The 22,099-nt window shown below is 40.1% G+C and overlaps 1 protein-coding gene across 1 annotated transcript in view; it reads left to right on the top strand.

Moving 5' to 3' along the window:
* Mtr (5-methyltetrahydrofolate-homocysteine methyltransferase) overlaps positions 1–22,099 on the top strand; it is an 81,819-nt gene that overhangs the window by 6,000 nt on the left and 53,720 nt on the right. The window contains exons 2-11 of the mRNA XM_057786984.1: positions 2,022–2,236; positions 4,875–4,964; positions 6,250–6,319; positions 8,712–8,804; positions 9,932–10,038; positions 14,060–14,122; positions 14,775–14,869; positions 17,053–17,153; positions 18,927–18,988; positions 20,232–20,299. Coding sequence (XP_057642967.1) covers positions 2,027–2,236; positions 4,875–4,964; positions 6,250–6,319; positions 8,712–8,804; positions 9,932–10,038; positions 14,060–14,122; positions 14,775–14,869; positions 17,053–17,153; positions 18,927–18,988; positions 20,232–20,299 — 959 coding nt within the window. The 5' untranslated portion in view covers positions 2,022–2,026. The remainder of the gene's footprint in view (positions 1–2,021; positions 2,237–4,874; positions 4,965–6,249; positions 6,320–8,711; positions 8,805–9,931; positions 10,039–14,059; positions 14,123–14,774; positions 14,870–17,052; positions 17,154–18,926; positions 18,989–20,231; positions 20,300–22,099) is intronic.

Genomic DNA, 22,099 nt, shown 5'->3' with positions numbered 1-22,099 from the left:
TTGCTTTGCTTATAACCTGGAATGACTGGGCTATTTCCTATCATTTTTTAGAGAGACTTAATTCAGCCTTACTTTTCTTTGTATTTTCATGAAGTGATTTCTTTTGGTTGGCTCACGGGATCTTAACTTTGCTCTGAGAAAGTGCTTTATCACTTTCAGTGAATATAGCCAAATATGGTGGCACACGTGTAAATCCCAGCATTTGGGAGGGAGAGGTAGCAGGTCAGGAATTTGAGACCTTAGTTTTTGTCTGTAGAAACAAAACAAGTTTATTATCTACACTTAGCTAGGTTGTTTTTTTTCAGATTATGGAAGTGCCCTTCCTGAAGAGGACTAAGATTGGATCTCACTAGTAGAGTATGGTTGGTATAATGGGATTTATTTTAGAGGCCACACTGGTAGAGCTTGTGATCCAAATAGACAGGTGGTTGTTTTCAGTGAGAAGAGTCAGATAATATTGAGATTTGGAGTCTGCATTTCTGGAAAGGACATTGTCATTCACAGAAATAGGAAAGTGAAACAATACAGCAAGATTGTTTTTGAAAATTAGATTGAGAAGCTGTTGGGTATTCTGGGAGAAGATGTCAGGTGGGTAATTTGAAACTTGTGCCTTGGATTCGTGTTTTCAGTAACCAGTAGGTTATTGTTGACTGTAGAAAGTAATTTTTGAAGAGTGACAGAAGAGGAAGCTGTATCAGGAAGGTGAGGAATCTGCATGTTGGAGGTGAGAAGTAGTAGATTGGGGGCCATGGGAAGTATTGGGGTATTACTGAGCATGCACTCTGTTGGTGCTCTGTTACTACTTACTGTTGCTTGCCTACAGAAGGAAGGGTTGCAATGAATCCATTGTGGTGGGGAGGCGTGGCAGCAAGCGACAGGCATTGCTGCAGGAGCCACAAGCAGGATGCAGAGAAAGGAGTATGACTATGTACTCTCAAAGCCCATCCCCAGTGACATACTAACTGCAGCAAGGCAGCCTGTCCTAAACCTTCCCTAACAGCACCACCAAGTGTTCAAATGCCTGAGGTTTTTAGTACATTTTACATTCACATCATCATAGGTACATGGACAAGGAAAGAAACCCCAGCCTTAGGAGGAACTTGAGGTGCTTCCAACAGAAGACATTTGCACAGGCTTAGGTTAATCACTTGTAGAATGAAGAGGATGAGAAGGACTTGGTGCTAAAGTAGAGCAGAGGTCGAATCAGCAGATGCTGGAGGTGCTGAAAAGATGAGGCTTGGTGTGGGTTCATTCCAGTCAGCCTCCTTTGTGACCGTCCAATAGTTCTTAGAAACTAGACCATAAGGCTGGGAAGGGCTGGAATTGGGGCCTTTTCTGAGTGCATGGGAGAGGTGAGAAGCTTGAGGGTGGTAGGAGGTTATTTCATAGAGCGGAGATGAGTTAGGAAAACCCTGTGGTGTGGCAGTAGGTGGATAGGTGATGGTGGAAGCTAATGCTTTAAAGGTCAGGTTGGAATTGTCAGTGTTATCAACTGTAAAAGCTTTACAGAATTAACAGAGTTCTGAGGATGTCTGCAGCCTGGCCTAGGTTTATTCCCCTTAAACATTGTTGACTTTCTCTGAACTCTGAAACAGAAGTAACTAAGCCTATAGGTGAATCTCTGCATATGAGGCCAGCTTGGTCTACAAAGTGAGTTCCATGACAGCCAGGGCTACACAGAGAAACCCTGTCTCAAAAAACCAAAATAAACAAATAACCCCCCCCCAAAAAAACAAAACAAAAACCCAAAACAAAACAAGGAAGCAGCAAATTTTCTAATGCTGTAGTTACTAAGTTCATAAGCTCTACTTACTCTGTATTGTGAGTTATGAATTACTCTGAATTTCCCCTCCACGTTTCCTTTATCTCTCCTAATCCTTTCCTCCCTGCTCCTTACCTTTGTTCCTCTTTGTGGTGCTGGGGCAAACACAGTGGTCTTACACATGAGTCTACCACTTACCTACATCCCCCACATAGCTTCCTTTTTCATTTTTTGAAGTCAATTTTTACTTTCTTTAAAGGAGAGATGAAGAAAACCCTGAAGGATGAGATTGAAGCCATTCTTAAGAAGAGGATTATGGTGCTAGATGGTGGAATGGGGACCATGATCCAGCAGTACAAACTGAGTGAAGAAAGTTTCCAAGGTCAAGAATTTAAAGATCACACCAGGCCCCTGAAAGGCAACAATGACATCTTAAGTATAACTCAACCTGATATTATTTACCAAATTCATAAGGTGAGTTATTTCCAGGCTCTTAAGCATTCGTTCAGGTTATTTCATGTATCAGGCTCAGACTGTCATGACTTGTGCTCTAGAGAATATGGGAAAAGGATGTGATTTATTAAAAATGCAGGTATTTCACATCCTGTGTTAGTTGGTTAGTTGGGATAAGCAGATGACAGAGGGAGGTTGGTTTTTTGTTTTGTTTTGACCTTTGTAGCATTTAAACTTTAGTTGAAAAGCCATAAATCCTGGAACAAATTAGGAATCTCATGTTTGCCTATTAATACCCTGTGAAGATACACTGAAAGATGGTGTCTAAGTTTGTGTTGCTATAGAAATTCTCAAATGACTCAAGCAACAACATTCCTATCTGTCTGTCTGTCTGTCTGTCTGTCTGTCTGTCTGTCTGTCTATCTATCTATCTATCTATCTATCTATGTATCTTTGTATGTATGTATGTATGTATGTATGTATGTATGTATGTATCTATCTATCTATCTATCTATCTATCTATCTATCTATCTATCTATCTATGTATCTATCCATCCATTTTGATTTATATGTGTGAATGCTTTAACTGCATTTATGTATGTGTATCATGTGTGTGCCTGGTGCCCAGGGAAACCAAAAGTAGGTATCAGATCCTCTAGAACTGCCTCTAGGAGTTTTAGATGATTGTGAACTGCCATTTGGGTATTGGTAATTGAACCTGGGTCTCCTGGAAGGGCACCTGGTCCTCTTAACTGTTGAGCCATTTCTCCAGGTCCCAGCAATTATTTCTTACAGTTTGTAGCAGTAGGAAGTACATCATCGTGATACCATAACTCTGGTGTCTGCTGAGGGCCCCCTCTGCTTACCATGTACCATTCTTCCTATCATACTCTCACATGGTGAAGTGCAGCAAGAGAAAATAGAAATGTTCATCTGGTTGGTACACTAAGGTCTGAGTGCCATGTTTCTCCCTCCCCGCCAAGATTCATATTTTAAATTTCAGTATGGCATTAAGAGGTGCCCTTAGGGTTGTTTAGTTAAAAATATAGATATATTATTTTTATTTTATATAATTGCACATTCGGTGTTTTGCCTGCATGTATGTCTATACTGTATGCATGCCTAGTGCCTGTGCAGGCTGTAAGAGAGAGGGTGTCTGACCTCCTAGAACTATAGTTACATATGGTTATGAGCTACCCATATGAGCGCTGGAAACGAAACTGGGTCCTTTGGAGGAACAGACAGCTCTTAGCCTTAGAATCATTTTCCAGCCCCCTTTCTTGCTGTTTAAAATAAGAATAAATTCCTGTTTGAGTACTGCTATAAATTGCTACCTTCCCCCAATATCTACTATCAGTTGATGCTTATTTTCCTAATTATTTTTGTTACACATTTATATCTGCATATTATGTGAGTAGACTTAGTGGTTGTATTTATATGTTAATTATCTCTGCTAGAATAGCTGACAGAAATAAGGGATTTATTTTGGCTCAGAGAGAGGGTACAGTGCATTGTGGAAGAAAGGTGTGGTAGTGGTGGAGGGAGCAGTTACTTGTTACATGGCATTGATCATGTTACTGTGTGCTGATCAGGGAGCAGAGAGACTGGGTAGTACCCTCCTTCCTCCAGGTTGGCCCACTTCCTAGGGGTTCTGCAACCTCCTGAAACAGTGCTACCAGTTAGGACCAAGTCCTTAAACATGAGTCTAAGTACATTTTACATTCAGACCATAGCAATCTGCTTTACACACTGCTTTCCTATTCAGTGGTGCTTTGGTGGTCTCCCCATGTCATAGACATACACGGTGGCTTTTTAGGCGCCATATGACATGTAATAAAGTTACTTTACTTATCTCTCTCTTGATGACCACTATTATAAATGTGCTTATCTTGAAAATCAGTTCTGTAAACATCAGCTTAGGAAAAATTAAGTTTGTTAACTGTTAGAAAATAAAGGAGTCCAGACTGGGTCAGACTGAGATGGAGACATTGTCCAGACAGAGAGACTAGGAAGGCAGGTTAAACAGGCAGAGTGGTATGGTATCAAGTTCTCAGTGTTCCAGGTAGGTTGCAGATATAGGAATAGGAGGTACAGACCGAAAAAAACATACTCAGAATTTGATTTCTTAGGGGCGGTGCAGTTCTCAGTGCATATCAGTTATGTTTAAGCACCGAGATGTAGAGAACAGAGCTGTTGGCTCCTGAGTGCCCAGGGTGTGCCGGCCACTTGAAGTCCTGGCTGATATTACCATATAGACTGTTGGCAGAAAATGGTTTTAATACTTTAGATGAGGAGTTCAATACTCAGAAACTTTAAGGAACTTGACAGGCAGGATTCTAGTTATTGCCTAGCCACTGCCCCTTGAAGTTTGTATGTTTTTTCCCTTAAAAACAGCAGCAACAACAAAACCCCAAAAACCAAAACAAAAAACCAGAATTTAAGGAATGTAACTAAACTTACATAACTTAATGTATTACTTTTGTTTGAATTTATGTGCTGGTCTTATGTATGCCTTTCTGTGAAATCCTTCCACCTGCTTGCATCTCTAGTCTTGAGGGTATTGTCTTTTATGTTTGGTGACAGAATGAAAAGATGTGTTTATTATTGGGGCCATGGACTCTCAAGTTCACAGTAGCTGACTTACTCTATTTTGTTGTAGGAATACTTGCTGGCTGGAGCAGATATCATTGAAACAAACACTTTCAGCAGCACTTGTATTGCCCAAGCTGACTATGGCCTTGAACACTTGGTGAGACTTTTCTGTCTAATATGCTTATGGCGTATTAGTATCTATTGCACTGGAGATTGCTAGTGACAGAACTGCTTGAAGTGGCTGTCATTCTAATCCTAATTCTCAGGGATCATGACTGGAACCTCTTCCGCTTACTAGGGTAGCAGCCCATTCAAAAGCAGCTGGCTTTTTGGGCTAAGCAATAGTCAAATAACAGGATCTTTTGGTAAAGGCAGGATCACTGACTGTGAACCTGTACATGGAAGTAAATGGCTGTGGCTGTTCCAGTGCAGAAATGGACAACTAGATGGGCTATGAGCCACAGTGCACCAAATCCTGTTTTCAGGATATTCTGGTTTGTTAATTGCACAATTTGAGGTGCCAAAGTGGTTAAAGGACTTGATGCAGATCACAAATCTAGGAACACTTGATGTGTGAACAGCTTCTGAAGGGTCCCATCACTTGTAGACTGCTTTGCATATGTGAGTCGTTTTCAGATGAAAATATTATTTTGTTTGCATATATATCTGTGTACTCATGAGTGTGCTTGGTGCCTGTGGAAGCCAGAGAGGGTATTGGGTCTCCTGGAACTGGATTAGCGGATGATTGTAAACTACCATGTGCATGCTGGGAATTGAACTCAGGTCCTCTGGGAGAGCATCCAATGCTCTTAATTATTGGTCCATCTCTCTAGGCCGCTTTATCATATTTTTTTCTTCTAGAGACAGGGTGTCTCTGTGTAGTTCTGGAATTCATTATGTACACCAGGCTGTCCTTGAATTCAGGGATCTGCCTGCCTCTATCCCCCCTCCCAGTGCTAGGATTAAAGGCGTGTCCACCACTACTGACAGGATTTTTAAGGTGTTAATAATGTACAGAAAGTTTAGAACTGCTTCTTCCCATCATCGTCCAGTAATAAGATCAGGGCCAAGAAAATCTGCCATGAGAACTGCACTCTTAATCTTAGGTTTCCTCTCTCGAATGTTGCTTTTCCCATTTGAATACTTTTTCTCTTATTTTCTTTCAAGACAGCATTTCATTTTACATCCTTGGCACACTTTTAAATTCACCCTCTTAACTTCCCCAGTGCTAAGATTATAGGCTACCACACCTGAGTTAAAATATTTTATCAGTTTGTGGACTATTTGCTATATCAACTTATTTGACTTTGTAGATGTGCAGATATCAGCTTTACAGTGGGTGGTTTCACTCAGATGAGTTCAACTAAGAATTAGCTAGTTACAGATACCTTGCTGAATGGAGGAAAAGCAGGGCAGACTAACTTCAGTGGTTGATATGTTAGGCCTACCGGATGAACAAGTGCTCTGCAGATGTGGCCAGAAGAGCTGCTGAGGAGATAACTCTGCAGACAGGTAAGGGACATTCTCTTTCTTTGTGGCACACACACAAGTTTTTTGATGTTTTCAACTCTGATGTACAGTTTTCCTTCACATCATGTTTGGCTTGGGAGCAGATAATCTACTTGTTTGCAGGATCCTTCCCATAGTACCATAGAGAAGCATTCAGTGTCTCTGAAGTGACACTGTCCCTGTGGACCTCCGGATCAGGGTTTTCTCTTTTACCCTGATGATGCTCATAGCCTGACTTGGTAGCTAGGCACATCACTGGGTTATTAAATAGCACCTGGCTGGTTTGATTTTGATTATTATTTGAGTATTTGATCTTATCCTTCAAAAGCTGCCTTCTTCTCCATGCCTGACTTACTTAAGCAGTGATTGCCTTTTGAGCATTTTCTCAAGAAGACTACTGATGACCCGATTGCTCTTCCTGGCCTACAGGAAGATGTAGCATTTGATTTCATCTTGCTGGGACTAAAGTGGTTCTTGAAATAACCAGCCTCCTGGCTAGCTGCCATCAGAACGCTGCTAGTGGGAGGCTTTGAGACAGGGAAAGCAGTAGAAGAAATATATTGAGCCCTGAAAGATTTGGTAGTGTGCAGTCATTGCCAGCAGGAACGATGGGAAGAAATTGTTAGGAAGTAACTGACAGCATACTAATGAAGAAGACCAAAGCAGTTTACAAGGAAATCTGTTTCTGAGAGATAATGTTTAAGTTCATGGACTTGCAGAGCCTGTTACCCCAACAGAGAGGTGGTACCTGTCAACGCTATTATTCAGCACTGGGGAAGATAAAGAACATTTTCATAGACTGAAGATAATTTCTTTTTTTCTCTGTTTTGAGGCAGGCTTGGAGCCCAAGGCTGATCTCAACCAGTGTTGCAGAGGAGGACCTTGAACTCTTGATCCTCCTGCCTCTACCTTCCTATGTGCTAAAATCCCGTAACTGTGCTGTCATGCCCAGTCGTCATTAGCTAGTTGGCAGTCTTCTCCTGTGTATTGTAAACCACAGTCCAGATTATGCTACTAAAATCACCAAGTAATGAGTTCTAGGACTCCTGGCGTTTGTTCTGATATGTATGTGAGCACAATTTTCCAGGCTGCTATAGAAATAAGTTTACTTCTGGCCTAGAGGCAAGATTTTTTTTTATTTATTTTTATTTTTTTATTTTTAATTTTTTTTTTGGATTTTTCAAGACAGGGTTTCTCCGTAGCTTTTTGGTTCCTGTCCTGGAACTAGCTCTTGTAGACCAGGCTAGCCTCGAACTCACAGAGATCCGCCTGCCTCTGCCTCTCGAGCGCTGGGATTAAAGGCGTGTGCCACCGCTGTCCGGCAAGATTTTTTAAAAAAGATTTATTTATCTTTATTTTATGTGCATTGATGTTTTGCCTGCATATATTTCTGTGCGAGTGTGCCAAGTCACCTGGAACTAGAATTACAGACAGTTGAGAGCTGCCATGTGTTGGGAATTGAAAACAGGTCCTCTGGAAGAACAGCCAATTCTCTTAACCATTGAATCCTCTCTCTAGCCCCGAGGCAAGATTTTTGTGTGTGTGTGTGTGTGTTTGTGTGTGTGTGTGTTTAAAGAACTGACTAGAGCAATATTCATTCTGCTTCATACTGGAATTTCAGGCTTTTTAATTATTAACTCTGTTATAGTATTTACTCTAATGAAAGGCCTGCACTGTAGTACCGTAAAGCATTTCACATTATGTTCTAATGTGAGGCACCTTGTTAAATTCAAGACTTTGGGTCCTTCTTAAGAATAGGGAGAAAGTATGCCAAAACACAGCTGTAATAGAAAGGGTACATATAGAATACTTGGATTTGAAGTTTGAGAGTTCTTTTGAATATAATATAATATGTACATATCCCTTTTATTGTGTGATTTGAATATAATATAATATGTACATATCCCTTTTATTGTGTGATTTTCCTAGTCATGAACAAATATGTTAAGAGAATCTGTCATCTCAGTGACATAAAAATTAAATAGCCTTTTATTAATTAGTTCAGTAGTTTTGTTTCAAATGAATTTTGAAAAAATTAGGCTTTTAGGACTTTTTGGGTTTCTGAGCTATAGAGGATTATAGCCTTATTGTCAAGGAAAAGTCTCCCTCACTCCCTTTTTTCTTTACTGGGGGAGTTGAACCAGGATGAGTCCTCGAGTGTGGTAAGCAAGCACTTTACCACTAAGTCCCAGTCCCAGCCCTTTTTATTTTATTTTGAGATGGATTCCTAGTAGATAGCCCGGGTCAACCTCCAACTCACAGACTTGCTTCTGACTCTTTAGAACTGAGATTAGAGGTTTGTGTTACTGCACTTGATCCTTGAGTTTGAGGATTTATACCAAAAAGTTTGAGCAGATTGTGGTTTTACACCTTTTGCTTTTTTCTTTTCCCAAAGGAATCAAGAGGTTTGTGGCTGGAGCTCTGGGCCCTACTAATAAGACACTTTCTGTCTCCCCATCTGTGGAAAGGCCGGACTATAGGAATGTCAGTGAGTATTCATTACATACTGTAGATCATGGACCTTGGGGAAGTGCTTTAGCAATCTACAAGTCTACAAAATGAGACCTCAGAATTGTGACTGTGTCTGTGTCAAGGGCTTACAATAGTGCCTGAAATACTCTAAAGTATTGTCTTCTGGCTGGGCGGTGCCTTCAATCCCAGCACTCGGGAGGCAGAGGCAGGCAGATCTCTGTGAGCTCGAGGCCAGTCTGGTCTACAAGAGCTAGTTCCAGGACAGGCTCCAAAGCTACAGAGAAACCCTGTCTCGAAAAAACAGTTAAAACAAAAAAAAAAATTGTCTTCTGGAGAGGTGGCTTCTTTGAACTGGGGGTGAGGGGCAGTGAAATTTATAACTTTTTATTATAGATTTAGTCTGTGATATTTCCAGATCTCATTTATTTTATTATGTTGTATTTTTTACTTGTGTGTGTGTACATGTGCGTCTGTAAAATCCAGATGAGGTATTAAGTCATCTGGAACTGGAATTATAGGCAGTTGAAGCCTATATAGGCAGTGGGTGCTGGGTTCTCTCTGGTCCCCTGGAAGAGTGGCAAGTATTCTTAACTGCTGAGCCATCTCTCCAGCCCCTAAATCCCGTTTCTTAGATTTGTCTCTTAATGGGTTAAGATGATTTTTTTTTTTTTTTTTTTGGTTTTTCGAGACAGGGTTTCTCTGTAGCTTTGGAGCCTGTTCTGGAACTAGCTCTTGTAGACCAGGCTGGGCTCGAACTCACAGAGATCCACCTGCCTCTGCCTCCCGAGTGCTGGGATTAAAGGCGTGCGCCACCATCGCCCGGCTGGGTTAAGATGATTTATGGAAAGAGTGATTGATGTTTTTATTTAAAAGATGTTGAGAATAGAGTACACAGTTAACCACTTAATGTATCTTCCCACTCGTAGCTCATGTGAGAAGTGGGGGGGCACATGGCAGAATTTTAGGATAACTTTGTTGATTATTTCCTACCACTGTGTTTGGTTTTTACACAAAGTGTTGTCCTTAAGCAATTACATTGTAAACCATCATTGTTTCACAGGTGCAGCCTTGAGCTTGGCACACCCTGGTGTCATTCAGAAGGTGGGGGTTTCTGATGCGCTGACTGTGGTTTGTTTTCTGCAGCATTTGATGAGCTTGTTGAAGCATACCAGGAGCAGGCCAAAGGACTGCTGGATGGTGGCGTGGATATCTTACTCATTGAAACTATTTTCGATACAGCCAATGCCAAAGTAAGTGAGGGGCAAATGGAGTGGGATGATGGAGGGGCTGTGAAGACTCCTCTACAGTTAGAAGATAATAGTTACTATTGAATTTAAGTAAGTTTCTTGTGTTTGCTCTGTTTTAGTCTTTCTCTGATTGATTCTTTCATGTGCACCACACCTGAGTCTAGAAATCATACTTCCTTTTCTTTGATTTATGTCCTCTGCTCTTTTTATTTTGTATTGGATTTTTAAAAATTATTTGTGTGTCTGGGTATATGCACGTCAGTACAGATGCCTAGAGTTCAGATGCCTAGATGTTCAGAGTCTAGAAGCATCTGATTTCCACCTATAGCTGGAGTTACCTGTGGTTTTGAGCTGCCTGATACGGTTGCTGGGAATAAAACTTGGGCTGTCTGGAAGAGCAGTGTGTGTTTTCCTAACCATGGAACTAGCAGATGTGCAACTGGAAAGAAGCACAGTGTTGTTTTTATTAGGTACGTGGGTAGCCAGGCAAGACTGTAAAGCACTGGGATAGTTTTTTAAAATTTGGTGGAAAAGATAAGCTACTGGATTTTTAAGTTTTGAAATGTGTGGGCTATATATTACACAGTTTCACATGCAAGTGATTATTTAGATACATGTGTAAAGATGGAGGATAAGCCTGGGTGTCATCCTCAGGAATTCTTAAATCTTTAAAGGATGCCACCTGTCTCCTTTAAGATGGTTTCTCATTGTTCTGGATCTCTCCAATAGTGAGTAAGCCCCAGGGAGGCTTCTGTTTCTACCTCCCTAAAACTGGGATTACAAGTGTTTATCACCAGCTTTTAAAGTGTGTTTTAGGGATTGAATTCAGGTCCTCATGCTTGTAAGGCAAGTATTTCATCAACTGATTATCTTTGATAATGTATAAGAATTTTTAACCCTTTATTTTGGATACATGTGTGTATGTGTGAGTAGGTGAGTGCCACAGTGTGTCAGTGTTTGTCACTGGACAGCTTGGGGAGTCACTTCTTTGTTTCCCTTGATCAAACTTAGGTTGTCAGGCTTGGCAGCAGGCGCCTTTACCCACTGAATCATCTTGCAGGCCCCATATATTCTTTTTTATACTGGAAGTTTTTCTAATGATATATTTGGCATTTATTTTGGAATATGAAGTAGGGAAGACATTAGTGTAAGATTATTTCATTTTCCCAATACTATCTTCATTTTTCATTAATTTTTTTTCATTTTATGTGTTTATGTGTTTTTGCTTGCATGCATGTTTGTGCACCATGTATATACCTGATGCCCATAGAGGCAAGAGAGAGCATGGAATCCCCTGGAATTGGGGTTACAGAAGGTTTTGAACCACCATGTAGGTGGTGGGAATTGAAGCTGGGTCCTCTGTAAGCAACTTGTGCATTTAACTGCTGAACCATCTCTCTAGCCCAAACTACTTTTATTATTTCTCAGTGACATGAAAGATGCATAAGACGGCCTGTCCTGGTTTTTTGTCAGCTTTGTATAAGTCAGGGTCATTTTGGAAGAGGGAACTTCAGCTGAGAAAATGTTTCCATCACATTGGCCTGTAAGAAAGTGTATGGTTGATATGAGAGGGCACAACTGTGGGTGGTGCCACCCTGTGGCAGATGGTCCTGTGTTATATAAGGAGACTTACTAAGGCATGGGGAGTAAACGAGTAAACAGTATTCCTTCATGGTCTCTGCTTTAGTTCCTGTCCCCAAGGTCTTGTTCCCAAGTTCTTGCTTTGACTTTTCCTTTGATGGACTGTAACCTGTAAGCCAGATAAACCATTTCCTAAGTTGCTTTTGGTCATGGTGTTTAAGCACAGCAATGGAAACTTTGACTAAGATACCCTAAATTCTATAGTCCTTTCCAGAACTCTGTTCTTGTGGCATTACTGTATTGTTTGCTGCAGCTTTAGAATAGCTTGAGTGACTGGTATTCTTAGCCCCTTTTACTAATCCCATCCTTTTACCTAGAACTTTTCTGCCTATTCTGATGGATTTGTTTTCCATAAGATTTTAAGGTTGTAAAATCTCACACAATCAGGCAGTGGTGGCTCAAAGCTGGGCAGTGGTGGTGCATGCCTTTAATGACAGCACTCAGAAGGCAGAGGCAGGCAGATCTCTGTGAGTTTGAGGCTAGCCTAGTTTACTAAGAGAATTCCAGGACATCCAGGGCTGTTACACAGAGAAACTCATTCTTGAAAAAACAAAATAAAAAACAAACAAAAGATTTTAAGGGACTGCCGGGTGATGGTGGCACACACCTTTAATCCTAGTACTCAGGAGGTAGGGTCAGGCAGATCTCTGAATTCAAGGCTAGTCTGGCCCAGAGTGGCAAGAGCTACACAGCAAAACCATGTCTGGAAAAACAACAAAAATAAAAAAAAAAATTTAAAACCCCAAAAAACAACAACAACAAAAACCACCAACAACAAAAAATTTAAAGGATTGATTTTTTTTTTTTTAAGTTCTAAAAGAGTAATTCCAGTTTGTTTTTGTGACAGTCTTGCTATGTAGCCCAGACTAACCTAGAACTGGTCTCATAGGCTGTCCTGAAACTTGAGGTCCCTCTGCCTCAGTCTTTCAAGTATTGGCATTAGAGGTGTACATCACCATACCAGCATTAATATTGTTGACTTAAGAGCTTTCCATGAGGAAAACAAAGAAAGAAAGAAAGAAAGAAAGAGAGAAAGAAAGAAAGAAAGAGAGAAAGAGAGAAAGAAAGAAAAAACAAAAAGCCCTCCACTACTGAAAAAGGTTGAATTAATGACAAGTTGCATTCCAATTACAGATGTGTTCATCTTCACATGGTGACTAATGATACAAGGAAGAAGAAGTAGAAGATCACTGCTTGATGCTTAAACATGGACTTTTAACAGAGAGGAGTAGTTACAACCCAAGCTCACGATGACTTTTCTAGTGATGCACATCTGTGGTTCTTATGACTGCCGTTGATGTATATGAAAGGCTGACAAAATAGGCAGCACATTGTTGTAGTTATTTTATTTTAATTGAGGGAGGGAGGAAAGAAAGAAAAGTTAGCTCTTCAGCTCCTCTTCAGAAGAAATAACTAGCTTGTTGGTAAACTCATGTTTTTATTTTTTATTTTTTTATGATTCTGGGGTTGAACCTTGAACCTTGTGCACCATACCAGGCAGGGTTCCACTACTGAGCTTTTCCTATATTTGAGCATTCATTGGCGTGTATGGTGTTACACATGAGATTCCCTTACCTGAGGATTGCTTAGCATGTACAGTGTTAAATATGATGTTTCCTTACACAGCATTTGTTAGCATGTACTGTGTTACACTTGAATTTTCCTTATCTGAATATTGGTTAAGATTCTCTTATCTGAGCATTGTTTAGAACGTATCGTGTTATACTTGAGATTCCCTTACCTGAGCATTGGTTAGCATGTACAGTGTTACACCTGAGGTTCCCTTACCTGAGCATTGGTTAGCATGTACAGTGTTACATATGAGATTCCCTTACCTGAGCATTGGTTAGCATGTACAGTCTTACACCTGAGGTTCCCTTACCTGAGCATTGGTTAGCATGTACAGTGTTACATATGAGGTTCCCTTACCTGAGCATTGGTTAGCATGTACAGTGTTACACTTGAGATTCCCTTACCTGAGCATTGGTTAGCATGTACAGTGTTACATATGAGGTTCCCTTACCTGAGCATTGGTTAGCATGTACAGTCTTAACACTGGAGGGTTCCCTTACCTGAGCATTGGTTAGCATGTACAGTGTTACATATGAGGTTCCCTTACCTGAGCATTGGTTAGCATGTACAGTGTTATACATAAGATTCCCTTACCTGAGCATTGGTTAACATGTACAGTCTTACACTGGAGGTTCCCGTGTTACACTTGAGAAGGGATGTTAGGCATGTAGGGCAGATTCCCTTTCTTCAGCTTGGGGTCTTACCTGCCTGAAGAGGTCTTGGGAAGGGGTGTTGTGATCAGGCAGTTAGTTGACCTTGGGCATTTCACAGAAATAACGTATTTTTCTTGTTTTTTTTTTTTTTTTGATAGGCAGCCTTGTTTGCACTCCAGAAACTCTTTGAAGAGAATTATACTCCTCCCCGACCTATCTTTGTAAGTTCTTTTTTTTTTTTTGTTTTTTTTTTTTTTTTTTTGTTTTTCGAGACAGGGTTTCTCTGTAGCTTTGGAGCCTGTCCTGGAACTCCCTTTGAAGACCAGGCTGGCCTCAAACTCACAGAGATCCGCCTGACTCTGCTTCCCGAGTGCTGGGATTAAAGGCGTGCGCCACCACCGCCTGGCTTGTAAGTTCTTAAATATGTACCTGACAATACCTCCCCCTCTTTAAGAAAATTCTTTTGTAATTAGGGCTTTTGTGTAGGTTTTTTCCTTCCTGGAATAGTAGAATATCTTTCAGAAATTACCCTTCTGTTCACCTCCCTGCTATCGATAGCTACCTACCTCTAGAGAGATAACAAAAACTAGCCTAGAAGTGTCCGATGGAGGATAGACTGTTCAAAAGAGGTCAAAGCCTTGACAACTGTCTTGCTAGGGCTTGTAGAGGAATGAGTGTGGGCATATGACTTATAAGGCTGCTTAGGGTTTTCTTGACTTTGTCCTTCTTCCCCTGTTAGTTGATTATATCCATTCTGCCATTTCTCTTCCTCATGAAAGAATGAAGAACTCCACTGACTTGTTTCACTTTGTCTTTGTGACCATACTCTTTACTAGGGTCTGTATTGTTGATCTGTGTACATTGTTGATTCAGATTTCTGGGACCATTGTTGATAAAAGTGGACGGACTCTTTCTGGCCAGACAGGAGAGGCATTTGTCATCAGCGTGTCTCATTCAGACCCACTGTGGTGAGTGACTCTTTCATTTGGGGCACTTTTACTGGGGGCACATAAATGGCCTCAGAGAGGCTTTGCTTCTGTGTTTCTACTGTATCATTGCCATGGTGCACTGGATTTCCTCTAGTCTCTGAGACTTAAGCACTTCAAGGCTTCTGGAATAAATAGGTCACACTGATATCAGGAGAGTTCTCTTCTAGGCAGTTAAGTGTTTGCTGTGAGTCTGCTTATGACTTAAGACTGTGCTTAGCTGGATTTTAGGCTATTAATGCTCAGTTGGCATTTTCAGAACAGTGATTGCAAGTGTTATGGCAGTGTCCCTCTCAATTTGTGGAACAGCAGAAGCAGTCTGGAGTAAAATAAAGTAGGGATGTTAAAGGTCAGGTTTTTATCTTTTAAGAATGGAGGGGTATATAGAAGGTAGCAGTCATTTAAAAGAGTTAACATGAGAAACTGCTATTTAATGATTGACTGTTATCACAGACTCTTTGTTAACGAAGAGCAGTAGAATCCTGAATTATTCATTTATCATTCATTGAAATCCAGCTATGTGTCCTGGAATACTGGCCAAGTGAAGTAGACCACATTAAAGAGAAACACTTCACTAAATGAGAACGTAAAACATGACTCACTAGGTAAAGGTGCTTGTTGCTAAGCTTGGTGACCTGATTTGATCACCAGGATCCCCGTGGTAGGCGAGAACCCACACCTGCAGACTGTCCTCTAACTTCCAGATGTACATGCCTCTCTTGTATTCCCTCTCTCCAAATACAAATGGTGAAACAGATGGTGCTGTACAGAAACAGTGAAGGAAATCTGGCTGTATGTAGTGGTAGGTCCTTGTAGGACTCAGAGATGGCTCTTTAGACATGGTAACATCTGAACTATGTTGACTTGAGCCAGAGTTTGCTAAGTAGATAGGCTGGATACGTGAGTGACTTAATGTCAGTACGAGAACTAGATAGTTGATAAGGAATGTCCATATGTGATATTTCATTTGAGCTTTATTAGAGCCCTAAGAATTGAGTGGGCATTACTTGCTTCTTATCTCTAGGTACTTGTAGTTGAAGACTGATTGACTGGGTAATGCCAACTGTGGAAAAGAAAATTAGCATTGGAACTAAGTTTGGAAAACATTCAAACAACCTTACTAGTTGATAACACAGTGATTTACAGTGTTAGTTGCAATATGCTGAATCCATATTACAGTAGCTGTCTTGATTACTTTGTTCTTGCTGTGATAAAACACCATGACCAAGAGAATTTATAAAAGAAAGCACTTAATTTAGGACTTACAGTTTCAGACTATTAGAGTTCTTGACCATCATGGTAGAGATCATGGCAGCAGACAGGCATGGTGCTGGAGCAGTAGTTGAGAGCTTCCATCTTGAGACCAAACCACTAGGCAGAGAATGATGAAAGACTTAAGAAACCTTGAAGTCTTCCTCCTGTGACATTCCTCTTCAAATGAGGCCAGATCTCCTATACTTTCCCATTTTCACCAACTGACATATGTGCACCTCTGAGGGCCATTCTTACCCATAACACCCTAGTGACCTACAATGAAAGTTACCAAATGTACTGGTAAAATATCTAAACTGGAAAGGTCTATTCAGTTGTAAGTTAACCATGCATGGGACCTTGCAACCCTCTTTTTGTTTGTTTTTGAGTCAGCATCTCCTGAAGCTCAGACTGGTCTCACACTTGCTGTGGCATTGTGGAGACCTCCTGCCTCTGCCTCCCGAGTGCTGGGATTACAGACATCTACCATCATGCCTGGACCTGGATTTAGTAGTCTTAAGGGAGATGTGAGAATCAGTTGAAAATCAGTGATCAGAGAATCGTGTTTGTTTTAAATCAGGTACACAACAACAAAAAGCAGAAAGCAGAATTTTCTATACTCCCTCCATGCCCACACTTCACCAGTTTTCCCTGTAACATCTTGCCTTGGTATGGTAGGGTATTAATACATTATTAACTGAATACTAATCTACGTTAGAGCTCTCTTTTGTACATTCTATGGATCTTTGCAAATATGCAGTGACACATACCTGCTATTTTAAGATCATACGGAATAGTTTTATTCACCAAAAATCCTGGATTTCTATACATATTCATCTCTTTATTATAACTTTTATGCATAAATATTTTGAATGAAAGATGATGCTTCTGAAATCTGCTTACTGTTTTTTTAGCATTGGATTAAATTGTGCTCTGGGTGCAGCTGAAATGAGGCCTTTCATTGAAACAATTGGAAAATGTACAACAGCCTATGTCCTCTGTTACCCAAATGCAGGTGTGTATATAAGGGGGGCGTTGCATGCGAAGAACTTGTTATATTCAAGTCATGATAATTGGGATAACTTCTTAATTTGGAGAATTTATGTTGTAGGTGTGTGTGTATACATTTAGTGGAGGGAGGGAGAGAGAAGGAGGGAAGGAGGCTCAAGTGTGTCTGTTTTTTTAAGACTCAACATGAATTTTGCCAAAAACAAAACATTTGTTTTTATTTGGTTTTATACTAGTGCTTCCCCTTAAGCCTGAAAGAACAGTTTTGCTCAGCAGAACAGTTTCAGTTAGGGCGTATCTTCAAGAAATTAGTCTAGCTTTGTCACTAATAAGGGCTTTGCCATGTGAATATAGCCAGAACGATGCCAAAATAAGAGGGATCCTTTTCCCATTTCATTTGTTAGCAGAAAAGCATTGTGGGTAGTTATATTTTAAAAACTAAGATTTCTAGTTGATGGCCCCTAAAAATTTCAGACATATGTAGATCTCAAACTTCCCAGGAAATGTTGATAATGTGGTCGGGACTGGCCAAGATTCCCAGGGGATACTTTGTGTACTATTCAGCTAATTAGGGCTAAAAATTATGTTCTGCATATTCTTATCCAAATGTATACATTAAAAAGTTAAAATATTTTTATTAGTATGTGTGTAAATGATCATCTATATATGTGGGTGGAATTACATGTGTGTCATGGCGTGCATATGGAGGTCAAAGGATAACTTTTAGGAATTGATGCTCTCTTTCCACTGTGGGTTTTGAGACTTGAACTCAGGGTGTCAGGCTTGGGCAGCAAATGCTTTTATTTGGTGAAACATCTCACCAGCCTCAAGTGTATACATTTAAAAATGCATAAAAATGGTCTGGACAGATGGTTCAGTGGATGAAAACACTTGTTCTTGCCAAGGATCTGGGATTAATATCCATCCCCCACATGTTGGTTCACAGCCATCCATAACTCCAGTTCCAGGAACTCTTGACACCCTCTTCTGACCCCTTTGGCACCAGGCCACATTTAAGCAAAATACATCTTTAAAAATGCATAATTTATTTTATTTTTCTTTGGTAATTAGGGGCAGCGCATGAATCCAGTAGGAAACTAGATAATCAAAGGATAAGGTATCAGGTTATACTAAAGAGAGATAAACATTTACTTTAGAAACAAAAATGTCACAAGCTCTAGGTAAAAGATACACATGGGAAATAGTTCAGATACTATGAAGCCTCCATGTATACACGCACGCCAGAAGAGGGTGCCAGATATCATTACAGATGGTTGTGAGCCACCATGTGGTTGCTGGGAATTGAACTCAGGACCTCTGGAAGAGCAGCCAGTGCTCTTAAACTACCGAGCCATCTCTCCAGCCCCGAAATCTTTTATGCTATCTGAAATACAGTAGAAGTATTTAATTTAAAGAAGGCTGGTATTTCTTATTTTTGGTTGCATTGCATGTCAGATGTTCATTAGTTCAAAGGCTGTGGGATTGTGTACAGGGTGTCTTCCACACAAGCAGTTTTGTAAAACGAATGGTTTATCTTATTGTGAGGAGTTTGGAGGTGGAGGCTGGAGCACTCTGTTCCAAATGGGAGTGAACATGTAAAAGGAAAGTGAATGTTCTTCAAATTTTGTTCCTGTTGTTATGCTATCTGTTCTGTAAATACTGTATCATTCATTTTGTAAGCAGTTATAATTTGAGTGTCAATAGAGAATTGTATAAATTTTAAAACACCTACATATTTGTTAACATACTTTTGAATAATGGTTGAAATGTCCTTTCTCAGGTCTTCCCAATACTTTTGGTGACTATGATGAAACACCATCCATGATGGCCAATCACCTAAAGGTCAGGGATCCATTCATTTCAGTTTTGAAAATATAGATAATGTTATTTTAATTAATTAATTAACTTTGAGATCCAGTTTCTCTTGCTTAAGGTGCTCTTAAACTTGTTGTCCTTCTGCCTCAACCTCCTGAATAGTTGGGGTTATAGACGTAGGTATGTGTCAAAATGCATGATGGAAGATGGTATTTAGATTTAACATAATTTTCTTTCAAAATATAGTATATAAGTAACCACATAAAGTTTAGGTAGTCTGAGAAAGTAGTAGAAGCATAAGGCAGACTTAACTGCTTACTTAGTGGTTGGCAGTGGTAGTTATTGGAAAATTCCTAGTGAGGTCCTCTCCAAACTGAATGACACGTCCCTTCTTCAACACTATCAAATGATGGCTGCCTCTCTTCTTCACTTGAGACTGCGGGGTGGGTGAATTAGATGTCCATGTGCCTCCCTCTCTTGAATGCACTTGCTATCTTCGAATCACGAGACTGTGTCGCTGCTGCTGTTGCTCAGTGCACTCATGTCATGATACCTCTGTTTCCCTTCAGTTTTTGAATTTCCAGGTCTTGGCTCACTGATGCTTTCTCTTAGACTGTTTCTGAGTCAGTTCATATAATTTCACTATCTTTTTTTGTTTGTTTCCACTGAGGGTTTTGCTACAGCCCAGACTGCTTTTGAACTCATGATTCTCCTGCCTCAGTCTCTTGAGTACTGAGATTATAATTTCAGTTATCTTAAGTAGATAGTCTTGGTGCTCCGCTTTCTCAGCCTCTTTATTTATCTTTTTTCACTCACTAGACTCTGGTTATTCCAGACCCTGTTGATCAGTATGGCGTCTTACCTGTGTGTTTGATGAAATGCTTGAAACATGGCTAATGTGACAGAGGGCATTCATTTTTTAATTTAAAAAAATTTAAATTAAATTGAAAAACTGATACTCATATGTCATTTGAAAATGTGTTATCCATTTCATATTCATTGTGGTCATATGGGTAAAAACCAGTTTCTTTTCATCAGAAAGGCAAATAAAATTACTTCTGTGTTTCAGACAACATAAAAGGTTTCATAGTATCTGTACTATGTCCTATGTGTATCTTTTACCTAGAAAAGATAGATTGTAGAAGTAAATGTGTTTATCTCTCATTAGTATCATCTCAGTTATTCAGGAAATACAGAAAGTAAATGCTCTTATGCTGAGTTTGTTTTGATAAATTTTGAATTCAGATCAATTCACTTTCCCTAAGTACAGGACTTTGCTATGGATGGCTTGGTGAATATAGTTGGTGGCTGCTGTGGTTCAACACCCAATCATATCAGGTAATGGTTACCTCTTTTTTCCTGCTTTAAAATTTGTTTGGTTTTATTTGTTGATAATTTTTAATGATATTTTTATTATTTTTTGGAGAATTTTATACATGTACATAATTATTTTGATCATATTTACTCCCTAGTTCTCTTCTTTATGTGCCTTTGAGGCAGGGTCTGTCTTGCTGTGTAGCTCACACTGGCCTGGTACTTAATACGTGTAGGTAGCTCGGACTGGCCTTGAACCTGTGGCAATCTTCTTGACTTAGCTTCCCAAATCTGGGATTATAGCATATACCATCATGTCCGGCCTTTTATTTGTGTGTGTGTGTGTGTGTGTGTGTGTGTGTGTGTGTGTTTTCAGGGCCTACAAAGGTAGGCATTAGAATGGATATTGGATTTGTTGTAGTTGACGTTGCAGGTATTTGTGAATGTGGGTGCTGGCGTTTGGGGCATTTTGATAGCCCTCTTTGCCCTCTTCTGTTGTATTCTCTTCTCAAGACAAGGTCTCATTGTGTAGCTCTGACTGGCACAAACCCTGTTGTATAGCTCAAGTTGGCCTTAAACTCTTGGCACCACCTGTCTCAGCTTCCTGAGGATTGAGAATGTAGGTGTGAGCCACTTTGTCCAACCTAATATTTCCTGTGCTTATCAGCTCAGTTATTCTAACCACAAGTTTGTGTGTTGAAGTCTTAACCCTTGGTACTTGGAATGTGACTGTGTGTGGAGGTGGTGGAAGGAACAAGTGGATCTGCCCATAATCCTGCACAGTCAGTGTCCGTGCAAGAACAAGATACAAGTGAACAGGTGAAAGAAGGTCGTGTAAAGACACAAGACATCAGCAGTCTGCAGGCCGCAGGGAGAGAGAGGCCTTAGAAGAAGCACCATCAGCACCTCAGTCACAGACTGTCTGTCGGATTTGAGAGTCAGTTTCTTTGTGTACGCCTCGTTACTATGGCAGTGATAGTGCTTCATATTATGAAAAATACAAGCAAAAGCAGCTTTATATAAAGAAACACTCTAAAAATTAAAGTAGTACAGAAGAATTACAGTGAACTGTCATGTACCTATCTCAGAGATACCATAATTTTCAATTTTGCCATTGTTATTTTGTCTGACACTCAATTTCTTCCCCTGGAATATTGTAAACTCCATGTAAGACTCTACCCGGATATTTCCAGGTGGATAATTTGAATGCTCACAGAAGGACAACTAGGTGTTCTTAGGTGCAGCACATGCCTCCATTAGGTTCTCTCCTACAGAAACAGTACCTAGCATCTTGAGGTCTAGAGGAATATCCTCCTTGGTCCTGTGCGTCATTGCTTACTCATGCTTTCAAGGGCCAGTGTGAAGGAAGGAGTGAAAAATAACAGTGCTGGTTATGGATATGTTTATTCTTATCATTTGTGGCTCTCAGAAACATTGGGACTCAGTCAGGATGTAGTTTAGGATGCTGCCATTTTCCATAGAGTCAACAGTGATTGTGTTTTCAGCCAGCCTTTACTGTTCCATGTATGTGCACATAATATATTTCTTTAGCTGAGTTACCCAATACTTTTTTTGTTTGTTTGTTTTTGTTAAACTACTTTTCTTGACTTCTCTGACAGAAGTCTTAGCTGGAACTTCCTGTGTAGACTAGGCTGGCCTGGAACTCACAGAAGTCTGCCTGCTTCTGCCTTCTGAGTGCTGGGCTTAAAGGTGTGCACCTTCACACCTGGCTTCTATGATATACTCTAAATAACTATAAAGTTATTATATATTTACCTTTTTGGTGCTGTTAATTGAACCCAAGATTTGTATATACTCAGCATC

Source organism: Chionomys nivalis, chromosome 13 (genome assembly GCF_950005125.1).
Source record: "Chionomys nivalis chromosome 13, mChiNiv1.1, whole genome shotgun sequence".
Classification (NCBI taxonomy): domain Eukaryota; kingdom Metazoa; phylum Chordata; class Mammalia; order Rodentia; family Cricetidae; genus Chionomys; species Chionomys nivalis.
This window is presented reverse-complemented; position numbering and strand designations above follow the sequence as displayed.